This window comes from Gavia stellata, chromosome 4, assembly GCF_030936135.1.
Source record: "Gavia stellata isolate bGavSte3 chromosome 4, bGavSte3.hap2, whole genome shotgun sequence".
NCBI lineage: Eukaryota > Metazoa > Chordata > Aves > Gaviiformes > Gaviidae > Gavia > Gavia stellata.
The window spans coordinates 55,502,941-55,526,715 of NC_082597.1; the positions used below are offsets into that span (position 1 = coordinate 55,502,941).

At 43.0% G+C, this 23,775-nt stretch overlaps 2 protein-coding genes across 2 annotated transcripts in view; one reads left to right on the forward strand and one right to left on the reverse strand.

The window, feature by feature from the left end:
* The window catches only part of ATF7IP (activating transcription factor 7 interacting protein), a 115,839-nt gene extending 105,968 nt beyond the window's left edge, over positions 1–9,871 (forward strand). Inside the window, exons 13-16 of the mRNA XM_059816433.1 lie at positions 2,055–2,222; positions 2,929–3,114; positions 7,066–7,178; positions 8,626–9,871. Coding sequence (XP_059672416.1) covers positions 2,055–2,222; positions 2,929–3,114; positions 7,066–7,178; positions 8,626–9,042 — 884 coding nt within the window. The 3' untranslated portion in view covers positions 9,043–9,871. The remainder of the gene's footprint in view (positions 1–2,054; positions 2,223–2,928; positions 3,115–7,065; positions 7,179–8,625) is intronic.
* Positions 9,872–16,104: 6,233 nt separating this feature from the next.
* Positions 16,105–23,775, reverse strand: part of PLBD1 (phospholipase B domain containing 1) — a 42,402-nt gene continuing 34,731 nt past the window's right edge. Inside the window, exons 7-11 of the mRNA XM_059816973.1 lie at positions 23,115–23,315; positions 22,862–23,002; positions 19,098–19,283; positions 17,867–17,973; positions 16,105–16,272 (exon numbers count right to left, since the gene is read on the reverse strand). Of these exons, the coding sequence (XP_059672956.1) occupies positions 16,105–16,272; positions 17,867–17,973; positions 19,098–19,283; positions 22,862–23,002; positions 23,115–23,315 (803 nt within the window). The remainder of the gene's footprint in view (positions 16,273–17,866; positions 17,974–19,097; positions 19,284–22,861; positions 23,003–23,114; positions 23,316–23,775) is intronic.

Here is a 23,775-nt window from a genome sequence, read left to right on the forward strand (position 1 = left end):
TTGTCCTGTCTCCTCCAGGTCCACATTTTTAACTAATATGCTGCTGTGTTCATTTGGCATTGGAGCTGTTCCTGTATTACTTCTAACCTTAGTTCTGTGCTTACTATGCACGCAGTCTTCCTGGTTTCCTTGCTGATTTTTTACTTAAATAGCTAAATTAGCCTTTGCTATTTGTTTCAGTTTATTTAGTGAAGTCTAGTGGTTATCTTTCATCATTTCCTGTGATTGGTACAATCCTGACCTAGTTTCCAGCAACTGCAATCTCCACAGGGCTCTTGATTTGACAGGGGCAAATGAATTTGCTTCTGTGTGAGATTAAAACCAAAACCAAAACAAGCCCTCAGATTTGTCCAGACTGTCATTTTTACTTGAACTACATTTTTATAGCAGTAGTGTATCTGGGTTCTTACTAGTTGGATCAGGAGCATATCTTCTCTAGGTCATGACTAAGAATGCACTCACATCACTTAAATTATCCAATGGCAGTTGAAATGTGCATCAGTCTGTAAATATTCAAAGTAAACAGGTGTATGCATCTCTGTAGGAATCTCTTCAAAGTCAAATAATTTGTTGAACAGTGGGAAATCTCTTCTGAAAAATAAAAGAAGCTTGAACTAATGGCAAGACCTGTTAGTTGATGAAAGAGCAGGAAACGTCTCACCTTTTGTTTTCAAAAGGAGCCTCCCTTTACTGCTCCTTTTATAGACATCGAAAAAAGAAAGAAAATTATATTTTCATCAAATTGCTTCAGTGAAGTAGCACAGCTGTTCAGTCTATGCAAAGGCAGTATGGTGTACAATTTATATTGTATTTTATTTTTGAGGTCTTGAATTGTATTTAATTTATCATATAGCAGTTTGTGAAGGGTACTGCTACTTTAAGCTATTAGTAGCTGGTATTAAAGACAGCTTGGTGAGACTATCAAAATAGTCTCCAACTGCTAAAAACCCCAACGTTTTGAGCTACACTGCTATTAACCCTGTTCTTAATCCTTTGAAATCTAGTTAGTATACTTAATTGATAGTTTCTGAATGTGTTCTTCAATATATTGTTGATATGTTTTCTCAAGAGTAAACTATGTATTACTGTATTTTTTATTTCTATATTGTGCGCTCTTTTACTAAATTAGTGGCTGCTGCATGTGCAATTTTATTAGGGCAAATCTTTTTTGAATGAGTGCCCTTAAAACCTACTCATTTATCTTGTGTTTTGTAGCTTTTGGTCGTGCCTTCTCTGCCCACTAGTACTCTGATCTAGCTGAAATATCCAGGCAAAAGCTTCTCAATTCTTCTTTATTCAACTTGTGCACAGGCTTGATTAGATGCAGACTTGCATTCAAATGAGTATTTTATGTTGTCACAAATAAACTAAAGCAGGAAAAAATATTGCTGTAGTAAATTACAGATACAAACACCATTTGTCACTTCTCCAAAGTCAGTAAGTCATGTTGAGGAGGGTATCAATGTGAGAAAACAACTGAAATTCTCTTTTTAAAGTTTTCTATAAATAATAAAGTGATTCCGGTTTTGGTTTTGTTGTGTTTTTTTTGTGGGGTATGAGAATTCAAAACAGCAACAAACAGGGCCGACTAACAGATTGAACAAAGGAAAGAGTAAGCAAATAACAAAAGGGTGTAAGCGTCAAAGGTAGACAAGATTTATTTAGGAAGCTCTATCACCTTTTTGAAACAAATTGAGTAAAGCAGTGTTTAGGCCTTTCTAAGGTTTTAAGCTATTCTTTTTCTAATAGAAACTTTCAAAGCCTTTGGCATAGTGTTTCATTAAATTCAGGTTTCCAAATTACGTGGAAATAAACAGACTTCATGATGGTAGAATGAAACATTATGGAGTATGGGGGGGAAAAAGGATTGGGATGTTGAAAGTGAGGGGAATTGAATGAATCTTCTACAGTTTAGTTTGCAGAATGAAAAGATCAGAGAAATCTCATGCTAGGAAATAGTCTTTGCTAATCTGTGAACGACGGGGTGGGGTGGGGGGATTTTAACTCTGTGATGTTCTGTTTGCTGTTGTCTGTAACTTTATTTTGTTTTAAAGCAGATGGCAAGAAGCAGAACCAGACACCTGTTACAGGATTGAGCGTATCCACCCAGCCCTTGGCTCGACCCTTGCAGTCTTTGCAGCCTTTGCAGCCAAACCCGGTGCAGCAGACAGGTGTGCCAACAAGTGGACCTTCCCAGACCACTATACATGTATTACCTACAGGTAACTTCATTTTCCATCATTATGTGAATACAGTGACTACTTAAACTAGACTCTTGTGTGTTCTACATTGTGCTAATCATTTCAGGTGAATATTCAGAATGTTTGAGTCACTTTTTAGTCTTCTATTCTAGTCGGTTTCCCGTAACTTTTTTTTAAAACTGATGAAGTGAAAGGGAATGATAGTCCAGTTGGTTTGGAAAGAATTCAGGATCAAATTAATTCTATGGAGAGGAAGAAATCCTGCTAAGGATGGTCATGGTTATTATTAGATATACTGTTGTTTGTAAAAGTGAAGAAGAAACCTATAGCAGTTGCATTTAAGTGATGGGGGAAAAAAAACATTAGCAACATCACTCCTAGCTCTGTCCACCTGCACTTGGCCATCAGTCCTTTTAGCAGAGTGAATGGTAAGGCTGACATTGAAGTTCCAGTCCTAGTTAAATGTTGTTGTCTGCGTTTATTTTTTCTGTTTGGAATTTGTATATATATATTGGCATTATTATTTCATGTGAGAATTACTGTTTGTTTAGGCTGTTTTCTCTTTTCTTGCATTAGCAAAAGCAGATAGAATTTCACAGTGACAGTTTTTATTTTGCATGGCTCAGATGAGTCAGTTTTCCAAAGGAGGTGTGAGCTCTGGAATAGGCATATCAGCTTAATGTCGTGGAATTCCATTCTAGGTTGTGATCTCTGTGTCTTTTTCCAGCTCCGACAACAGTGAATGTAACTCATCGGACGGTGACTCAAACTGCTGCAAAACTTCCTATACCAAGAGCGCCTGCTAACCATCAGGTGGTCTATACCACTCTTCCTGCACCACCAGCTCAGAATCCTGTAAGAGGAGCTGTCTTGCCAAGCCCAGGTTTAAGGCCAGTCAACCCGCAGGCTGGAGGTAGGGGATGCTTTCTTCCATGCACATTTTAGCACAACACAGCTTGATATGTTCTACCTGATCACAGAATCATTAAGGTTAGAAAAGACCTGTAAGATCATCAAGTCCAACCATCAACCCAACACCACCATGCCCACTAAACCATGTCTCGCAATGCCACGTTCACACGTTCCTTGAACACCTCCAGTGATGGTGACTCCACCACCTCCCTGGGCAGCTTGTTCCAGTGTTTGACCACTCTCTCAGTAAAAAAAAAATTCCTAATATCCGGTCTAAACCTCCCCTGGCACAACTTGAGGCCATTTCCTCTCATTCTATTCACTAGTTACATGGGAGAAGAGACCAACAACTACAATGTGTGTGGTGTTTGTTTTTTTTGTTTTGGGTTTGTTGCTTGGTGATTTTTTGTGGGATTTTTTGGGTTGTTGTTTGGTTTGGTTTGGTTTGGTTTTTTTACAATACTATTCCTAATTATAGAAGTTAGAGTTTTTTTCCAGCTTACAGACTGGAGAAAATCTCAGGCTGTTTATTAAGAAATCATTCCCCCTGCAGCCATGTGAAAAAACTGGATTTAAGTAACCTCAGGCACTAACTCTGCCAATTAAGCATCTCTGGATGACATGCCCAATACTTTACAACGTAGCGGAAGATAATGTGATGAGCACCACTGTTTTGCAGAAAGATAGTTAAGAGACCACTTTGTTATACGGAGTAAGATTAAAACATGTAAGTAAGTAGTAAATTGTGTTTGATTGCCTGTCTAAAAGTTACGTTTATATCAGGCATCCTAATGTAATTCCTTAACAATCTTTGATGTCTTGTGCCCAGCAAATTTTCTTATTTTCTCTAGGCCTGGACAAATGAAATTTCTCACCAAATGTATCAGAAATAGATGCGCTCTTGAGTTTCCTTGACTAAAGATGTCAGCAAGTTTCTCTTGACTTTGCAAACATAATTTGTATCTTCCCATAGCAGTAAACTAATTTTCCGAAATGAGTACTGGATGTCAAAAATAACCTACTTTTGTGACGTCCAGGTAGCGATTTTTTAGACACCATCTATATAAGCCAGGCTCAGAACACTGCACGCTTGAACCATGTAAGACTTGTACCTATGTAGGTGTGGCAGAAATAATTGATTCATTGTTCTGAAATGATAGCTTTTGGAAAGAACATCAATGTATTGTTTGTAGCAATTTAAGTATCTCTTATGACTGGATTCAGTTGTGTTGCCATAGGCTGTGAAAAATCAGTGTGCTAGCTAAACAGAAGTTGATCAGACAGTTCTTGAGCTATCTCTATGAAACGTAGGCGTGTGAGGAAATTGTTGTTCTTTTCAGAGTACTTGTTCATATTTCTTAAACTTCTTAGACTCTTGTGCCATGTGCATTTGAGTTGAGATTCTTCTGACCAGCAGTATCTTTTGAGGGGCATGTCTGCATCTTGTGTTCCTGTTGGCAAAAGGCCATAAAAGACAAGGTAACCTCAGCCCATGCTTAGTTTTCTTCATCATTACCCTTAGCTACAAGTTAGGCATGTGTAATTTACCTTTTGTTTTGGAAGTTTTGAGTACTTAACGATGCATTCTCTTATGTTAATTATTTTTAATAGTATTTTCTTCTTTTATACCAAAATATAAAATACATGGTTTTGTCAGAATCTACCACTTCTTAAAGCAGTTATTATGACTAAATACACATCATTAGTATTAATATCTACAGAATACTTTTTCGTGTTAGACATGCAAGATAATTAATGTGTTGTTGAAGAACATACAATAGGTAATACGTTATTTTAAAGCCTTTTCTAGGAGAACTCAATGAGGTAGAGAATTCTTATGTTTTCCAGGCAAGGTGATCCAACAACAGATCTCTGTGTAATGTGCTTCTGACCTGATGGTCCAGTGATACAATGAATGCTTATCCTTCAGTTGTCTGCTTACAAATTCTCAGAAATCAAGGCAGGTTTCCACCAAAATAATTAAGATTCAGCTTGACTAGACCCTGAAAAACCATATCTAAGAGCATTCTTTCAACAGACGGTTGGGCCAAATCATCTCCGGAGGTCCCTTCAAACCTGGACTTGTCTGTGATTCTGCTAGAGGCAGTTCTGGCTTGAAAAGCATGTCTGTGTATTATACAGTACTATTGTCTGACAAGCCACATAAGATGTAAGAAAATTATGATTCCTCCATAGCATTGTGCATTTGCTGTACCTTAGGGCAAGGAAGACAGGTGGTTAGCCTAAGTAGATAAAAGACCAGTTTAGTTAGAATACAGATTATTTCAAGGATTCATTATTTGCATACTGGGTAGAGAGGTTTCACATATTGTTAACAAAAAAGCAATCGTGTTTCTTGATCCCTTTTAGCTGTCAGGAGTTTTCATCTTCTAGTCCATTCTACATTTCTCACCATCTTTGTTATACAGCTTTCAGAAATGCTGCTACTGATGTGTTTATATTATTTTTTATATATATTTATATATATTTTTTAATATATTTATATATATTTAATATATTTATATATTTTTTTATATTATGTGTTTATATTATTATTGAAACAGTCTTTAGTGTCAGTAGCAGATGCTTCAGGAGTAACACATCTGCACTTTGTCTTTGAAAGATTAACTGTGAGAACTCATCCAAAGTGCTTTGCAAATTGTGGTTTTGTACTTTTACCTCAACCAAGTAGTATGCCTACCTAGAAATAATGCTAAATTTGTACCTTATATCTTATTAAAGCATTTCTGTCCATCTTTCTTCAGATTATTATAATTTCCTGAGATAGAATCACAGTCATGCTAAAACAGTGTATCTGATTGGATTCTCATGGATAAGAAATAGCCAGTTGAGGTGACTGTTTATCCTACAGGAGTTTGCACAGCGTCATTAGCTTCTTAGATAGATGTGCCAGTAGGAAAAAGATGTGAAGCAGCCTCCTAGAGTTCAGCATTTTATTATAAAAACATTAAGATTTAGTACTCTGAGCTCCCTGCCTCAGACTCACAGATTACATAGACTTTGGACACTCATCACCTATGATCATAGCTTGATGACTGTTTAGAGAAGAAATTACCATACAGTAGCTATGGTTTCCTGACGTGTTGCTCTGCAAGCTTCTCTTCTGGAGTATTAGAATGCTTCGATCTCATACAAGTGTGGAATTAGGGGGTGGTGGAGATTGCCCCAAGTCTTGTATTTCTAGACAGAAATAGAGGGACACCCTAGGCAACCCATAACAGTGAGCAAAAGCTTTGAGCTCACAGAACATACATGTTCCAACAGTAAACGGACAAAATGTTATTTAAGAGAGTGAGATGTAGTATAAAATGAATGAAAACTTGGTAGTTTGCAAGAGTTCTGGATATTATCTCCAAGGCTCTAAAATAACCTAGTTTATTCCTGCCAGTCAGGTCAGTTTGCTGTGGGAATGAATGAAATGGTAATGCCTGTGAGTAACATCCATTGTGGTGTCCATTCTGTGAGGGAGGACAAGCTTCTTGGACAATGACTTACCTTTTTTGTTTTCTGTGCCTTCCACAGCACAGCCTTCTGGCATTTCAATACTGAGTGGATACCATTCTGCTGCAGCAGCATTTATCTTTTCCTTTCTGAATCCCAAAGTGATGTAATTTTTCTTCTCATACTTAAGCTCCTTGTATCTCCCACACTTCTCCTCCCCACCCATTTCTTTCATGCTACAAATTATTAAAACATCATTCTGTCCCCTCTGCAGACACAAGCACTTGGTCTCTTTCACTTTTACAGCTTCAGGGGATGGGAGGTGGTTTTGTTGTTGTGCAGAACTTCATAAGTCTGCTGGCAGTTTGAGGAGAGTGTGTCAGTTTGAAATTTAGTGTCATCCAACTGAACCAAGGAGTTGGTCTTCCAGTGTTCTCTTTAGCTGATTTTAAGTATTGAATACTCAAAGTATTCCCTGTGCTTCTTATAGGTATGACAGTACGAATGCCTCAAACAACTGCATATGTTGTAAACAATGGACTAACTCTTGGATCTGGAGCACCTCAGCTTACAGTGCATCATCGACCACCACAAGTGCATGCTGTGAGTAGTCTTTTTGAAATTACTTACTGCAATTTACAGGCTTGTCTCTGCATTAATGTCTTTCAGATTGCTTCTTAGTGTGAACTGCAGAATAGTGAAATGCCTTGTAGACACTTTGCAGCCAGTTCACATGCATAGCACCACCACCCTATCACCTACAGCAACTTCTGCCAAGAGTGGTAAAAGCTATGCAATCTGTTAGCTTACCCCAGAGTTCTCCAGATCACCAGTAGCACATATTGAGAAATGGTGCACGAATTGTCTGTAGGTGAGTTGTGGAGTCAAGGGTACAGAAGAACTGCCACTAAAACGTTTAGTCATTGTTTGGCTACAAATTGGATGACCAATTTCCCAGTACAGCTGTTTGCAAAACTGAGGTAGGAGAACAAGGTACAGACAAGGTCCTCAAGGTCCCATATTTCAGAGGGGTTTTTTTTATTACTGTTGCGGGTGATTACTTCTGCATCACCTCAAACCCCTTTCCATGAGTATTTGAGAATTTAGTCTGACGCACTTCATATGGTTTTGTTGTTGAGACTGAACCAAATACATTGCCTGCATGCTCACAGTTGGGCAGTCACATCACCTGTGATGTCCTGAAGTGGTAAATACATTACCAACAAGGTGGCTCACCATTCTTTCAGTCTAGACACCATTCAACTTCATGCATTCTCCAGTGATAAATAATGAGAATAAATCAAGCCAATATCACACAGAACACTTAAGATGACAAAGAACTGCCCCAGATTCCAACCTGAAAGGCCCCTGCCTTGAAGAATAACAAAATTTCCTACTCATTGTAACCACATTCCTAAATTCATCTTAACTAACGTAAATGAGAGACCTAGGGCTGTTTCTGTGGTATATATATATAAAAAATTAATGGAAAGCCACTTTTGTGCCCTTATTTCAAAATTTTCTGGAAACTGAGGCTGAGCTTTTGTGATCAATTCGAGATGATAAAATCCATGTGGCACCATTACCCATTCTTCCTTTTCTGACTGAAAACCTGCCTGTTGAAAAGATGGATGAGTTGTCAACTTAATCCACTGCCGGGGGTGTTTTGGGTAATGTAGGAACAGCAGCTCACATGTAGATTAGCTCAAAGTCATTGTGAACCTGCCTGCTCAGTCTTGGTAAAGGGCACAGTGTTCAGCCCATCACCTCTGGGGTGGGAAGCAAAGAGGATATAGGGAAATAACTGTGGCAATTATGATCTGTACAGCTAGGGATTTATATGCGAATAATAAGTATTTATGGTGTCCTCGGTCCCACCGCTTCTCAACCTTTGCTGCTGCTCTCTTGTCTGTGCACGCAGGACTTAGAGTTGTGGCGGTTGGGTGATTGCAGGCTCATTTGCTTCCATTTGCAGGGGGAACGAGGAATTAAAGCCTCCTTCCCCTGCTGTAGACTCTGACCTTTCCTTTATTGCTCTTACATTACTTAGGAGCCACCACGCCCTGTACATCCTGCCCCACTCCCGGAGGCACCACAGCCACCGCGTCTGCCCCCTGAAGCTGCCAACACTTCTCTGCCTCAGAAGCCACAGCTGAAGCTGGCACGGGTACAGAGCCAGAATGGTATTGTGCTGTCATGGAGTGTCATGGAGGTGGACCGGAGCTGTGCCACTGTGGACAGTTACCATCTCTACGCCTATCACGAGGACCCGAGTGCTACTATGCCCTCCCAGTGGAAGAAGATCGGGGAAGTGAAGGCCCTCCCGCTACCTATGGCATGCACTCTTACGCAGTTTGTGTCTGGCAGCAAATACTACTTTGCAGTCCGGGCTAAGGACATCTATGGACGTTTTGGACCCTTCTGTGACCCCCAGTCCACAGATGTGATCTCTTCCCAGAGCAGTTAAACTAGAGATCTTTGGAGCCTTTAAACCTGTCCTACTACCAAGAATTACCCCAGTTTTGGGGGATTGATCCCATGCATGAAATTCACTTTTAAATCCACTCTCTGCAGGATTATTTTAGACAGTTGTGTGATACACTACATGCATTCAGAACCAAAAGAAAAATAAAGTCTCACCTGCAGCAAGAGAGCCTGTTTGTTCTGGATAGCTCAAGTCATGGGCTGTTTGAAAATTTCATTTTCCCTTCCATGACAGCTGTTCTTCCTAGATACCTACCTACCTTTTATCGAAGGGTACCCTGGATGCCTGGGATTCTGCTTCAGAGTGGGAACAAAATAATAAATTATAGTTTGTCTGAAGCAAAACATACACATCTGTAACAGGCACCAACATGAGGGCAAGAACAGATTTGCGTCTTGCCCCCCACCGCTCTGTGAGCAGGCTGTGATATGAAAGGTATTTCAAGGTTTCACTTTTGTACTGGAAGATTGAGTGGTCTGGTCTTATTTTACAAACTGTAATGAGCTCTCTGAGGGGAGGGAAGGGAACTTGAGTCGACCAGGGAACCAATATGTGTGTAAATTTGGAGGTGGTGTGGAAAAAAAATAAATCACCCCACCACCTCCTACCTCTCCTAAATAAGAACGCTCCTCTACTTTCACGATCCTCCCCCACTCTCACTGGGAGCGTTCCCAGGTCAGATCTGAAACTGGATTGTAGAGACTGCATTCACACCTCTCTAGCTCAGATAATTTCTCTGCCCCTCCCCTCATACATCCAGCCCTATTTTTTAGATTTGTTTTGTGCCTTAAAGAATAATTTCAGAAATAAATGTAGCCAGATACTTTGTGGTGTTCTTTTATTTGCTTGGAGTTATTTTTCCCTTTACCCTTTCTAGCCTTTCATTACTGCTTCTCATTTTCCTGGCGTGCAGTAATTATAATTTCTGTAAAGACCAGGAAGTGTGACATCTGCTGATGCTGGATTTGTTTTTGTCTGCAGTATCATTCAACCCTTTCCTCACTCTAATTGTTGAGTAGTTGTTGTCCTGTCAAGAATATTAGAGTATACAGACAGTATTTTCAACCAGAGCCTTTCCCTGTTCTTTTGGGAAAGCTGTATGCTGTAGTTCAGCCAAAGAAGAAACCTCTGTGGTGTGGCACCATGAAAGCTTCTAGCTTTTTGCACTCAGTTGGATGTTCAGTTAATACAAAAAGTTAAGAAGTTGGCTTCCCAGTCCTCTATCTCATCCCTGCCTGCCTCTGCAGAAAGCTAACACACCCAAAGCCGTTTAGAAACTATTTTAGACACTGGCCTAAAACTTGTGAGCAACTGCAATTGTTAATAGATGCTTTCATGATGCTTCTGAGCTGAGAGAAGAAATTGGTGCATCTGCCCCACAGTCATTGAGATGTTAAACTTGCTTTTTGCATAACCAAATTGTAATGCACCTGGACAAGAAAGTATATGTAAGGTTTTTATTTTGGCACTTTTCAGTCTCATTCCTGCCGAGCAGAACCAAACAGTGGGTTTAGAAGGGCAAGAGTCTTTTTTTAAATCCACTTCGCCATGTAGCAAAGCTGTAAAAGACAACTTTTTAATTTCAATGCTCTTTCTTAAAAGCAACATTTTTAAATGTAAAGCAAGGTTAAAAAAGGGCAGAAAAAACTAAATCCCAAAACATGGCTGGTTAAATATGCTATGGGATTTTGGGTTCTTTTGTTGTGTGCCCATCAAGAACTTCTATCAGTGAAAGAAACTGCATTGTAGACTTCTGTCTATGCTGTTTTACTGCACTCCTTCATGTAGCTGGGATTGTCACTTCTGTCAGGTGAGTAATGAATATTTTCTGTATGGAAACTTGCATTTAAAGTATAGCAGGATCCAAGCACCATTTTGTACTGTAACAAAAATAGTCACTTCAGCCCTTCCTTTATGCTGTTTGTCTTAAATGTCTAATAAATTAGAATCTGTATTATATGTAGGGACAGGTCAAGTATGTTCCTGCTCCCCAAACAGCCATTCCCCATATTAGAGTATTGCATACACTGTACAAAATCAAGCTGTGCCTCTGCTGTCTTATAAATTCTTTAGTATTTTCATTTAGTCAAAAATACCTATCCAGATTTTTTAAATAGAAGCTTGATATATTAAATATATATATTTTTTTTAATTTGTTGGTTTGGATAGGGGTGGGCATTGTATGAAAACACTGGAGGGAGAGAAGTTCAAGTGACACTGAGCCAGCCCTGCCACCGAAACATGTATTCCTGTCCAAACACCTTCTGAGGGAAGAAAGAAAAAAATAAGGGTAGCTAAGAGAAAGCAAATGAATGAATTTTCATCCCTTCTAAGTACTCATTAAAATGCATCTGTATTTCTCATTGTCATTGCACAGGCTGAGCATTCTTTTTTTCTTTTTTTATATATATATATAGACACACACACATATATATATATTTGAAGTGCTGTCTTAATTTAATGGGGTATAGCTGTAAATAAGACAACTGGGTAGTAGCTGTTTGGGGAGTCCTGTTCAGCTTTAGTAATTTATTGGCTATTTGGAGTCAAATGTGCAAAATCCTTTGTTAGGAAACTCAGAATCTGATTTCTTGTTTTGTTTTGCAGCTGGACTTGTAAATACAAAAAAATGTCCAATTTAAACTGGGCAGTTGCAAGCTCTCCCCATTTTTGTATGTACTGTAGATTAGTGTGTTTGTCTGTGTTAACTGTAGTGAGGTTCTGTCTGAGAAGCCCGAAATTTATACTTTGAAATAAACTACTGGGTTTTTAACATTTTGAGTCATCTGTGCTTAGTTCCAGACATCTCAGGAGACAACTTGTTCCAAAAGAGCCCAGTGTGTGCTCTTCCTCTTCAGAAGTGCTGCCACCCGGAGGGACGGGTGCTGCAGGCATTTCAGGGTGGCAGGCTTGTTGCCACCTTGCTCAAGTAACGTTGAGCAGCAGTGGTGTGGCTCTAGGTCATCCTCAGAAAGTCAACTGCATGGTACAGCTCTCCCAGCCTTCTCACAGAAGCAAAAAAATGAAAGCAATGCTGTAACTTCTGGGAAGTCACCTTCCAGGCACTTTTGCAAAGGAAAGAGGGGCTATGTATCCTGGGACAGACAGAAACTAGTAATTTGCACCCCAAAGTTGTCCCAGAGTGGGACAGGAATGGAAACCAGATTGCTGGTGCTACTTTCCTCTCCTCCAAGGGGCTGGGTTTGACCTCCGAAAAAATGGTCATTCTTCTAGCAAGAGGCTTTGGACAAAGTACAGGAGCTGCCTTTGGTTTTTCACAGCACCCTTAAGCATTAGAGCCTTGAGCCTGCAGCAGTGGTCTTGGCATGCCCAACTGGCTATGCTTCTAAAGCCAGGGGGCAAGCTGTTGTGTACAAAAGTAATTGCATCAGTCAAGGGTAATGAAATCAGGGGTCATAAAGAGGGTGTTTTAGTGCAGGGATCAAGAAAGTCTCTGCCCCACCCTGTTGCAGGTATAGCACCATGAAGTATGTTATGCAAATGAGTTAAGAACTAAAAAACTCCCTTACTAGAAGGCAGTATTGTAAAGGCTGACTCTTGAACCCAACTCTGCTGCTGAATTGGAGAGAACTCAAACGAAGTACGTACTTAAAACTTGGAGTTATCAACATTAGATGTGGTGATTGTGGTGGTCTTGCTGGGAGGATTTATTTCCTCTATAAGCATTCTCTAGGGGCTGAACAGCAGGTTTCTTTTTATTATTGCAAGGGAGTGGTTTATCACAACCACCTCTCAATCCCCCCCTCTCTAGCCAAGCCTTAAAACCTGAAGTTCAAAAGGCAGAAGCCACAGGACTTGGAAAAACCTGCAAGTGGGGTGTGAAAAGGGGGGCAGCTTCTGCCGCAAACCCTCGGGTTAGAGTACACCTTCCCATTTTTTTCCCAGGGAGAGCTGCAGAGGGGAAGAAGATGATGAAGAGAGACCTTTTAACTTTATGCAGCTGCCTGAGAATTAAGCAAGCTGTCAGTTTTCTCTTGCCCCTCCCTATAGGTCCACCCAGCCCCATTCACAGCAGTCTCCTGTCCCTGACGTTGCTGTGCTGGGGAGAGGAGGTGGACCCAGCTGCGGTGGTTGTGGTTGGCAGATCAACCCAGGCTGGAGTGCTGACAAAGGAAGCACATAGGACAGCACAATAAGAGGAATGCAATGACCATTAATAGCACAACCAAAGGCAAAAAAAAATAGCCACACTCACATGGATTAGAGTTCTAAGGCTCATAAGGTCCCATTGATGTAAACATTTACTCACAGAAAAGGGCTCTTAAAGGTAGAACTCTGGTCTCCCACAACACTGAGTTTGAGCACAAAGCAGCTCCTGCCTCAGGGTAGGAGGCTCAAGGTAGGAGAAAGGCAGCTCTCCCATTTCCATGTATGTTTACAAATGGGCAGGTCACATCTGCTGCATGCCTCCATTCCCTGCAGGGGAAGCATACAGGTGTGCCCTGATCAAGAACCCTGTCCAACACAGTAATCAGTTGGCAATTTCCTGGTCCCTAGAGACCAACTTTTAAACAATACTCTTCCATTAGTATTTTTTATAAGATTGGGTAAAAAGGCAGTAAATGCAACCTCTAATGTTGCTGTCTTGCCTAGGAGTGAGTCAAGTAGCAAATGGACATCCTCCAGCCACCCTGTGCTTCCAGTCTCAAACAAGCAGCTGATCCTTGGTTCTCTGCTTGCTGTCAGCTCAGAGCCCTGTACTGCCCTTCATAACCCTGCTCCATTCCTTCTTTTAAGTGTGCTCCTTAATGCCTGTTACAGCCTGTTCAATTCAATTCAGTCTGTCGCAGTGGCCCTGTAGCTGCCAGTCTCCAGTACAGGAGTGGAAACCATGTCTCTCAAGGCAGTGATCACCTGCAAACACCTGAGGGCTACACAAGAAATGCTTAGTTCATATTTAGTGCTTATCTAAAAAGCATCAAGATTGTTGCCCTGTAAGGCTGGAGCTACAATCCAAGCACCCCAGCAAGAGCTCACAAAGCTGACAAACCAGGCAGAGAGAGGGTGAGACACCCCGATGACAGGCCAGCCCGAACAGACAGGCCTTTGCAGGCTCCATGCAGACAACACAAGGCAAGTGACACATGGCAGGTAGAGCTTCCCTGCACTCAGAGCTGCCAGTGCCCAAAACAGAGCCAGGGCTGTTTGGCTGAGCACTGCTGTTCACACTCAGGGGGGACATCACAAGTTCCCTGTGCCCCACTGCCCTTCATTCAGCACAGCTAGAACAGGGGAGGGAGGGGTAGCTGGGATTGCAAAACAGTACATGGAAGTGGTCTACGCGCACAGAGCTTGGGGCAAGAACAAGCCACACAGTGGCAAGGGTTGACACAGGGGGCTGATGTCCGTGGGGGTCCCAGGTGAGCAAGACAGTGCTAGAGAACCGCAGGGGTAGGAGTAAAGGGAAGGGGTGCTGTATTTAAAACCTCTGTGGCTAGCAGTGCTTCCTCCCCACCACTTCTGGCAGAAGGCACTTGTGCAGCACTGCCAATCTCTTTTGGCTTATAAGAGGCACCAAGTGAACATCACATTCATCCCCCACTAGCACAGGCACAGCTGCAACTGGCATATATGCCAATGCATATGCTTCCAGTGTGGCTGTGTGTGTGTCTGGCTACCACTGCTAAGTAATTTTGCTGCTTTACCCAACAAAGAACTGTATTGCAGAGCGAAAAGCAGCTCTGTGGCAAATACTTCGGCAGTTAAGAGTCATTTTACACAGTGCTCTCCTGCACCTGTATCCCACCCACTTCTACCCCTGCACATGGCACAGACAGATACTCTCTCGCACCTCTCACACTTACCTCCTTCTGCTCCAGCAAACAAATCACTCCCTTTGCATGGGCTTTCATCCTCAGCAAAAGCTTTGCTCTAAGTTGTGGTCTCCCTCTCCCCTTGAGGGAAATCAGCCTTCTTGTGACAGCCAAATATTTAGGCTAGAACCTCACCCATGCTGCAGTAACTAACTCACTCACTCCCTTCTCTATCACACAAGCTAAACTCCAGGGTCCTGATCAAAACCTCACGCTGCTCATCCTTCACCTTTGTAATACAGGGCAGTTGCTTTGCAGTTTAGCTTGGACTGCCAAGGCCATAAGGCAAGAGCTGTTTATTTTTACTTAATTATTACATGTATAACATCTAGCACAAAACAGCCCAGTGACTCAACTCCTCAGTGTAAACATAGGTAACTAATATGTACACCCCCATCTTACTGTCATGTTACACACCCATAGCTGAGGAAGCAGGCAAAGAGGTCACTGAACAACTGCATGGACAGATCAGTAAGAGATCTATTGCACAGACACAGTTCTCTTCCTACTGCTACACTGAAGCCTGGGGGTGTGTGTGGGGGTCTGTTTCCAAAAGCATCAGGCTGCTTTCAGAAATTACCAGTCACATCTCTTCACTACCTTTTGTAGCCTGGCCTTTGCATGCTGCTTTGGTGAGACAAAGGAAATATTGCATAAGCTATGCCCTGCCCCCCCTGTGTGCCTGTTGTCTACTGATCTGCCATGAAAAACGCAGCCTTGACTCTTTGCTAGTGACCTTCCTGGATGAGAAGCAGTTTGCAGCGCATCTCACAGCCACTGCTCAGAGAAAAAGGCAGACATCAAGCCAGCACAGAGATTAGGCCACCATGACCCAAAGAAGCCACCTGGCTTGGCCCAGCCCTGGAGGCAGGTCCCATGTTGCTACTAGAGACAAATCACTCATTGATCGCATTGCAGTTCACTCCTGCTCTGGGAATAGCTGTGATGATAGCTCAGATCACCGAAAAGCAGCGACACACCTGCTTCCCATCAATCCTAGTCAGAGGAAGGGCTACCCAAATAGCTCAGAAGAGCAGAACATGCATTTGGGCTGCACAGAGGCAGCCAATGTCAGTACAAAGTGCCTAGCGGGCAGGTCAGGGGAAGGCAGATAAGGCACAGGGATGTGGACATCCAGGTCAATTTATTACACACAGGAATGAAAATTTCCATTAAAAAAAAATCCCAGTTGGGAATATTGGTGCTGGTGTTACAGGATCGGCCTCATGGTGACAAAATTAAAGTTGTATGATTCTGGCAGGCCCTGGTGTCGTGTGTGGTTAAACCGCCTCCAGGTGAAGACAGGGAGACCACCCTGTACTGGGGGGCCATTGATTGCAGTGGCTGTGAACGCTGAAGCCAGGCGGAAATCTGACACCTGTAATAAAGGACAGGAGTTCAGGGCTAAACGGTGGCATGGTGTTTGACATGCACCCATCCCACAGAGCAGGGAGATTTTATAACAATAAAGAAAGTGAGCAAGGGGAAACATATGCTGGTCAGGTAGCATTCCTCCCCCCCACAGAGGCATCTTCAGCCACAGAACAGCCAGCGCAGAAGGGCAGTAGCAAAGCACAAGCCCATGCTGCCCTCTAGCCCTTGCACTATCCAGGGTGAGAGAGGCAGCACATCCGCCCTCAGGACAATCCTCCCGTCTCCAAAAGAGCTGGAGCTGCAGCAGGGAGCCTAGAGGGTCTGACCTAAGCTCTGCTGCGTGTCAAGCACTTGAGCTGTCCCCTCAGGCACTGTCAGGGTAATTTAGGAAAGGATAAAGGCAGCATAGAGTAAACGCAGCTGCCCAGACCCTGCCCTGTTCCTTCATTATCTCCCAAGAGGTCTCCAGCCTGCTCCATCTTCCCAAACTCAGAGACACTAGCATTGCCTTTAGTGTTTACAACAGACTGGCATCAGCTTTACTGCCAGGTTTTGCTTCTGCTCTGGGCTATTTCTCTCAGCATCTCTCCAAGGACCCTGTTCTCCCTCAGCCCAGCCCATTCCCCTTGCCTAACTGTGCTGACAAAGGCATCACAACCACCATGCACTGACCTGCGCCCTTACCAGACATGTCTACACAGCAATTTCCTGGATTCATCTCGTAATAACCAGCTTTAGGAGCTCCTACCGGCCACTACAGCAGGCAGCTGGCCTGAGCTTGTGCAAGCCGAGTGGACACACAGCACTGGCAATGCCAAAACAGCCTCCACAGGGCCCGTCCTAGCAGCCAAACTCACAATCCAGAAATGCAGCAGGCTGGTCCCCACAGGATAAAGCACCGTACAACCTCCCAGCACACCAGGGCTGGGCAGCTGCTTACTCAGGTATCACCCCTCACAGTGAAAATACCATACCAGCTGCCTAAAAAAACTGCTGCTTTCTCCAGGACAGCAGGTCTAAAGATTTTCTCACATCTCCCCAGAAAGCCAACTTATCTTTACCAAACTTTGCTCAAAGCACTTTCACAGAGAGGTGGAGCCCTGGAGTAGAGTGACTCACTAGAGAGCCAGGCTTTTGCAAAGATAAAGCTAAAATGAGTTCTGAAAACACATTCCTGTGGGCTCTGGGGAGGCACTCACACAGTCCCCATGAACAGGAGGCTGAGGCTGTGCAACAGTCACCTACCCTGAACAATGTGAAGACTCATTTCAGCTTTCTCTTAAGCTTCTCCTGCTGTAAGGCTTTGGGGTTTAACCCCTAAACACCACAGGTTCCCATGGACATCATTCTTTTGCACACCTCCCCCTATATCCTCTGCCCTCTGCCACTGTGCCAGGACTGGTGTCAGGGACAGGAGATAGGACTCTGCACAGGTTTACCATCTCAGGATCTGCCCAAGCACTGGGAAAGCATGAAAGGAGTGAACAGACTGGCCTGGCCTTGCCTGCCCTAGTGCAGGGAAACAGGCTACAGGTCTGAAAGGAGCACAAACAGGCTGCAGCCAACATTCAACAGATATTGAAATAGAGGTAATTTACCTTGGAGTCATAGCACCCTGCAGGCACTGGAAAAGAAGGATTCAGGTCTTCACGGCAGCAAATGGTGTTGCAAGGATTGTGTTCAGCGTAAGGATCATGCTGGTAGTCTAGAGGGATGAAAAAAGAATACAAGTTAGCCCCCTCACAAAAAGCCTCTACTACTGCCCGGGCCACTAAAAGCTAGGTAAATGCGCAGGCAGAAACACAGGTCTACCACATTGCTCTCGTGCTCCTCCCCAGGTACCAGCTGGAAGTCAGTGCCTGAGACAGAACATTAAGTAGACAAGCTCCTAATCCAAGTCCATACAGCTATTTCTGCATCCCAGGGGCACCACTGTCAACCTCTAACCACAAACATTTGCAACTCCACATGATGCAAGCTTGCAGGAACTTTGTCAGGAGAGAATAGCAGAAGAGAAGGGGAAGAGGGGAGGGGAAGGGAAGGAAAATGGCAGCAGTGGGAGCCTTTGTTTTCCTGTTCTGGACTAAAATAAGTGGCAAAGAGCAAAGCCTTTGAAAACCCATTGTAGTAGCTGCAAGCTAGGAGGAAAAGGTAGACAAGCCTCAACATCTATAAGCATGCTGCTACTCACAGCCCAAACTGTAGCAATACCCCACCCTGGGAGAGGCCTCCCAAACCCAGTCATCGGTGTGCTCCCTGTAATTGGGAATAAAAATATAGCATCTAAAGCTATCTGTACTTAGAGATGCGCTTAGCAAAAAGTTAATTAAGCTGTTTTTAATCCAGTTAAGGAGAACCCTGTCAGGTAAAAGCAGAGCAGAGCATTGCCTACCAAAGATCATTCTGCCTGAACAGGGAAAAAAAAGAGGCCAAACTGACCTGAAGTTTTACACTAAATTCTCTGGTCTGATCTGACTTAACTCTTGCTTAGGACTGAAGGCTTTCAAGATTGACAGGCTGTAGATGTATTGGGTAACAGCAGTCCACAGCGTCTCCTGAAGTGTCAGAAGCTCTCTGGAAAGGTCAAACAGCAAGCCCAAGGGCCCTTGTTCTAGAAGGAACCCAGTCTCGTTTCTGTTAGAGTAATTTTAGCCTGGTTTCCTACCTTGACAGTAAGCTTGTGCTATCTTTTTGCTTTGTGTGTACTCTACACCTAGAGTAATACAACTCTGATCTGTATTTGAGGCTGCAGCTTCCCACTATAATCCAAGAAATAAGAGTAACACTGCTTTATTAAGATCAGCGCCACAGTACAAAAACACATCTTACTGTTGTATCTCATGATGTACTTCATGCTTTCCAAGTTGGTCACTTTGCCCTGGTCTCGACGGAAGATTTTTGCTCTTGGAGCAAGCTCATAAGAGAAATCCATGCCATATTTCTCAACATATGCTGCATACCCACTGAGATTGTAAATCTTTTCATGGAAAGGGATATTGTATGAAGGCCAGTAACCTGCCAGAGACAAAACCCAATCTGTTAATCACTTAGAAAAGCTGAACACTCCTGTTTATATCAAAAAAGAAAACTAAACCATTTTCCATGCTGCACTGCCTTAACAGCATGTCGAGGAATAACATGTCAAACTGGTTTGAACACAAGAAAATAAGGCAGTAGTCAGTGGCATGACCAGGCTTGACTCCCAGTATAACACCACTAGAGACTGTGCCCAGGCAACCCACCCCCAGACTTCCACCCTGAGGATTCATCCTGCAAAACAGCTGAAATCAGGCTTGCAGGAGTCTGAGGTGAACATGCAGAGCAGCCACAGCCCTCCTGCAGCAGTGGTTGGAAAGCTGTGGTTGCACACAGTGATACGGACAGATGGATGATAGCTACATGTTTGCCGGTATCTGTCTTTGAGGGTTAAGAAGTGACTCATCAGCAGAGCAGAGCCCTGCCCTAACTTTTCCAAGAGCAAGTGTGAATCCTGCAGTTTTGTTAACTCTAAAGAGCAGGGTTACCAGCCAGAACTCCAGAGAGAGTTTTAGGTAGGTGACATACAACTGCCTGAAACAAGACTGAACTGGCAAATGCAGCACTCTGTGTATTAACATCAGCCCAGCACAACACCAGGAGTCTGGCTGTTGATGCTCAAGAAAATCAACTGGTACTCACTGGGAGTGATACAAACCAAACCTTCTGAAGGACAGATATGCAGACAGCATAAGCACTGGAACACTACTTGAGCAGAGGCCTTACCAGCTTGGTTTCTGCCTAGCATGCAGCAGGGATGGGAATACCCTGTCTACTGGCATTTGCTTACATGACCTAGAATCTACCTGAAGGAAATAGGTTATATACATGTTCTGTTGCAATACAGGCATCCTCCAGAATCGAGCACACTTGCCAGCCTCTAATGACACAGCCCGGAGGATACGAATACATCAGCTTCCAAACCAGTAGTGTTTAGTTGTGATTAAAAAGTGCTATTGTCTCACATAAACGCAGTGCATACAGATGAACCCCCTTCTCCCACCTGGAAAAACTTTTTGTTGAAATTACTGAAACAGAACAAGCTATCCTAAGTTTTCCTCCAGCAAGAGCTCTTCTGTGCCTCAGGCTCTGCAAGACTGCAAATCCCATGCAGACATTGCAGCACCCAACCTAAGGCAGGCTTTACCCAAGGGCTGCTACAAGCCAGCGAAACCTGCCTGTTAGGCCTGGCAGGGTGAACAGTGACAAAAAACAAGTCAGAGATGGTGTAGGGTTGAAAGAGGGACTGAGGAGGACAACATGAAGACAACAAAAATTCTCTGAAACAAAATGTCTTCCTCCTCTGCCCATCACAGCAAGAGATCTCAGCAATATTGAGAGAGAGCAATGAGAAGATTAAGTAGGTGTATGGTGGAAGAGACTGAGATCCATTCTGATCTGACACGATGCTTTTGATGCTGAAACGGATGCAGTACTTACTCATCATCAGGAAATGTGAACTGCAGCCCACTCCTGTGGGCTATCCCTATACCAGAGACAATACTGCTCTCCGCCATCTCCTCTAAAGGATTCCTGAGTTTTCTTTGTCAACATACAGAAAGCACCTTGACATCATTGCCTGGAAAGGGCAACATAAGAGATTCCTGGTTTTTAGAATGCACCTGAACTGGCCTAAGAGACAAGCTGACAGAAGCCATAAAAAAAAATCTTTCCATCTTCAAACCTGTGTAAGAAAATGCTTGCTTTTTCCTCAGATACAGGCCTTACTACAGCAATGCCTGTCTTTGTTCACCTAAGAACTCAGTTCTCATTCTCTGTTGCTTCTAGGTTTATGCTTGAAAGAGACTTAAAAAGCCAATGCTGGTACAAACTCACTCTGACCAGCCCAGAGTGTCAATAGTGCATTATCTCTGGACACCAGCTACAAGGCTATTATGGAATGTGCCAGGGTCAGCTACTCTACAAACACTTTAAGCCAGCACTGCTCTTGAGAAAGGCACACTTCCTTCATCTGGGCTGCTCTGAGCACCAGGGAATAGGGCAGGGGCCTCGATGGGACTTGTCTGGTGTCCTGCATGGCATGGTGGAGTCCAAATCTGCTGCTTACAGGAACAGTGGTGGCTTACAGCAGCTGAGGTCTCTAAGGCAGCACTTCTGCGGCGCTTAGCCCACCCTGTGAGCTGAGGGTTGCCCTTCTGATGTTAATGCAGCAGTCTCTGGTAGCTTAATCAAATACACACAAGGTGCATTTAGATACCTGGGAAAAGCCATACTGAAAACGTAAAATAATGTGTAACTTCTAATACATGCTACCACTTTCCAGAGCAGAGCAGCCACAAGATCTCCTTGGAGGGAATAAGTGGTCACTGTGTGCCCAAGCCCAGAGGTTAGGCTCAGTCCTACAGGGAATCCCACACAGCAGCTCTTGAGGCACTGCTGAAAAAGAACTCGGGGAACCCTCTAAGCCTGGCCTCTCTGCACAGGTGTAGCAGTGACGTGACATGGTTGCATTGCTTCAAGTGCCAGAGCTAGAGAGGTTTCCATTAGCTTTTTTTGTCTGCACCACAATCCATAACACAGCACAGAGGAGCCTGACACATTTCACCATCTGAAGTATACACAAATGTTGGAAGATAAGGTGCAGTAGCCTACTTTCATATCTTCAACAGATAAAAGAGACAAAGAAGCATAAGGGAGAGACATGAGATTTTTCCAAATTATCAGTGAAACATCTCAAAGCCATATTCACATTGTGGCAATGCCTAAAATAAGCCAGAACTTTCCAAGGAGCCAGACACAAGGAAAAATTCCAAAGGGAAACAACCCCAGCTGCTAACATAAATGCATTTCCAGTCATTTTCATGATGAAGAACAATTCATCAATTCAACTTCTGAGCATGTGATTAGAGGAGGGAGCACAAAGCACCAGATACACGCTGAAATTTGTGGAATGCGCTCAGGCTTTTGGACATTGACATAAAGCATCTAGAAAACACTTGTGAATGAAACCTGACAGTGGGTGTTTTGCTTCACTTAGATTTTTGTTTGTCTGTTTTCCATCAAGTTGATGCTAGTCTTGCCAGGGGATTAAGGACTCTTTTAAACAGCAACTAGTTATCTGATAACAGAGGTCCAGAAAAGTTCAGGAGCTGAATCTAACATAGAACTTCTTTCGTATTTAAAAGCTCATCTCCTAGTAGGATGACCCACTCACCCGACATTTCAAGTAGCCCACAGCATCAGTTATTTAGTACTTCTTCAAACAGACCTCACCTTTTTCCTCACGAGTCTCTAAGACAGGGCAAAATAATACCAGAAAAAAAGCAAGAAAAAAAGAAAGAAAGAAGGTAAAGTCTATTTTTCACTCCCCTGCTTCTAAGAAACACAGATGCTCACCACATTTCTACCATAGCATACAGGAGAAATGAATACAACGCTATAGACCTAGCAACAGAGGGATGCTCACACAAAGCTTTTTAACTTGAAAGTCAGCACTAGTGTTCAGTAAACCCTTCCCAAGTACAAAGCACAATTCTCCACCAGCTGGCACAAAGAGATGGCTTTCCTAAGCCAGTAACTGCTACAGGAGCTACTACCTTTCCGGAGAATATTTGTTTGATCAGAATACTCCACAAGGGTTGGGATCTGCTCAACAATGTACAATGCACCGTCATCAAGGCTCTTCTGCAGCTTGACCTTCTTCAGGTCCAGCACCATGTACTGATTGTTGTAGGTCCCTAGGTACGAGAGCAAAGAGAGACTTAGACGTCCTGCCTGGGGAAGGAAAAGGGTACAAGAGGGAGAGGGAACACGTCCTTTTTTCTAAGGCTCTCATGAAAGTGTACTTACCGGAGTTACACTTTGAGAAGGTTTCTGCCCAAGTTTTGCCACCATCTGCCATCATGTTAGCAATGCGGACTCTCTGCCAAGCTAACAGGGATTCAGGCACCACTTGCTTAATGAGGGTTTGGTTGAACACACTGTTGGTAGTCTGCAGCATTACCAAGCCACTGCCTAGTATGTAAAAGTCATCCAGGGACACCAAAAAGCCTTAAACAGCAATAATACAAAATTTTTTATCTTTGTGAACCTTCGATATAGTCATAGAACAAAACAGAGGGACAAGCCAAGAGGATATGAATGAGTCAACATGTGTGTGTTTGAAATCAAACCGTACAAATATTAAAGATGAGGTCGTGACTTCTGCAAGTGCTTTAAGCCCACAGTTTCTCCTTTGTCATGCTTTCAACACACAACCTAATTACTTGTCTACAGCATTTGCTTCATGTTTGCATCCCAAGCTTAGAAGTTTCTCCTTCATATGTCAAGCTATGTCTTATTCTTATGCTGAAGATTACATACTGTAAATGCCTAGTGAGTCTTTGTTTCTAACAAAGAAATTCCTTTAAAAAAATACAACAAAGAAAACCAAAACAAAAGTACAAACTCCACAAAGATATCTTCATCAACCAATTTCAGTTTTATTCTGTAAGGACAACAGGTATTCCTT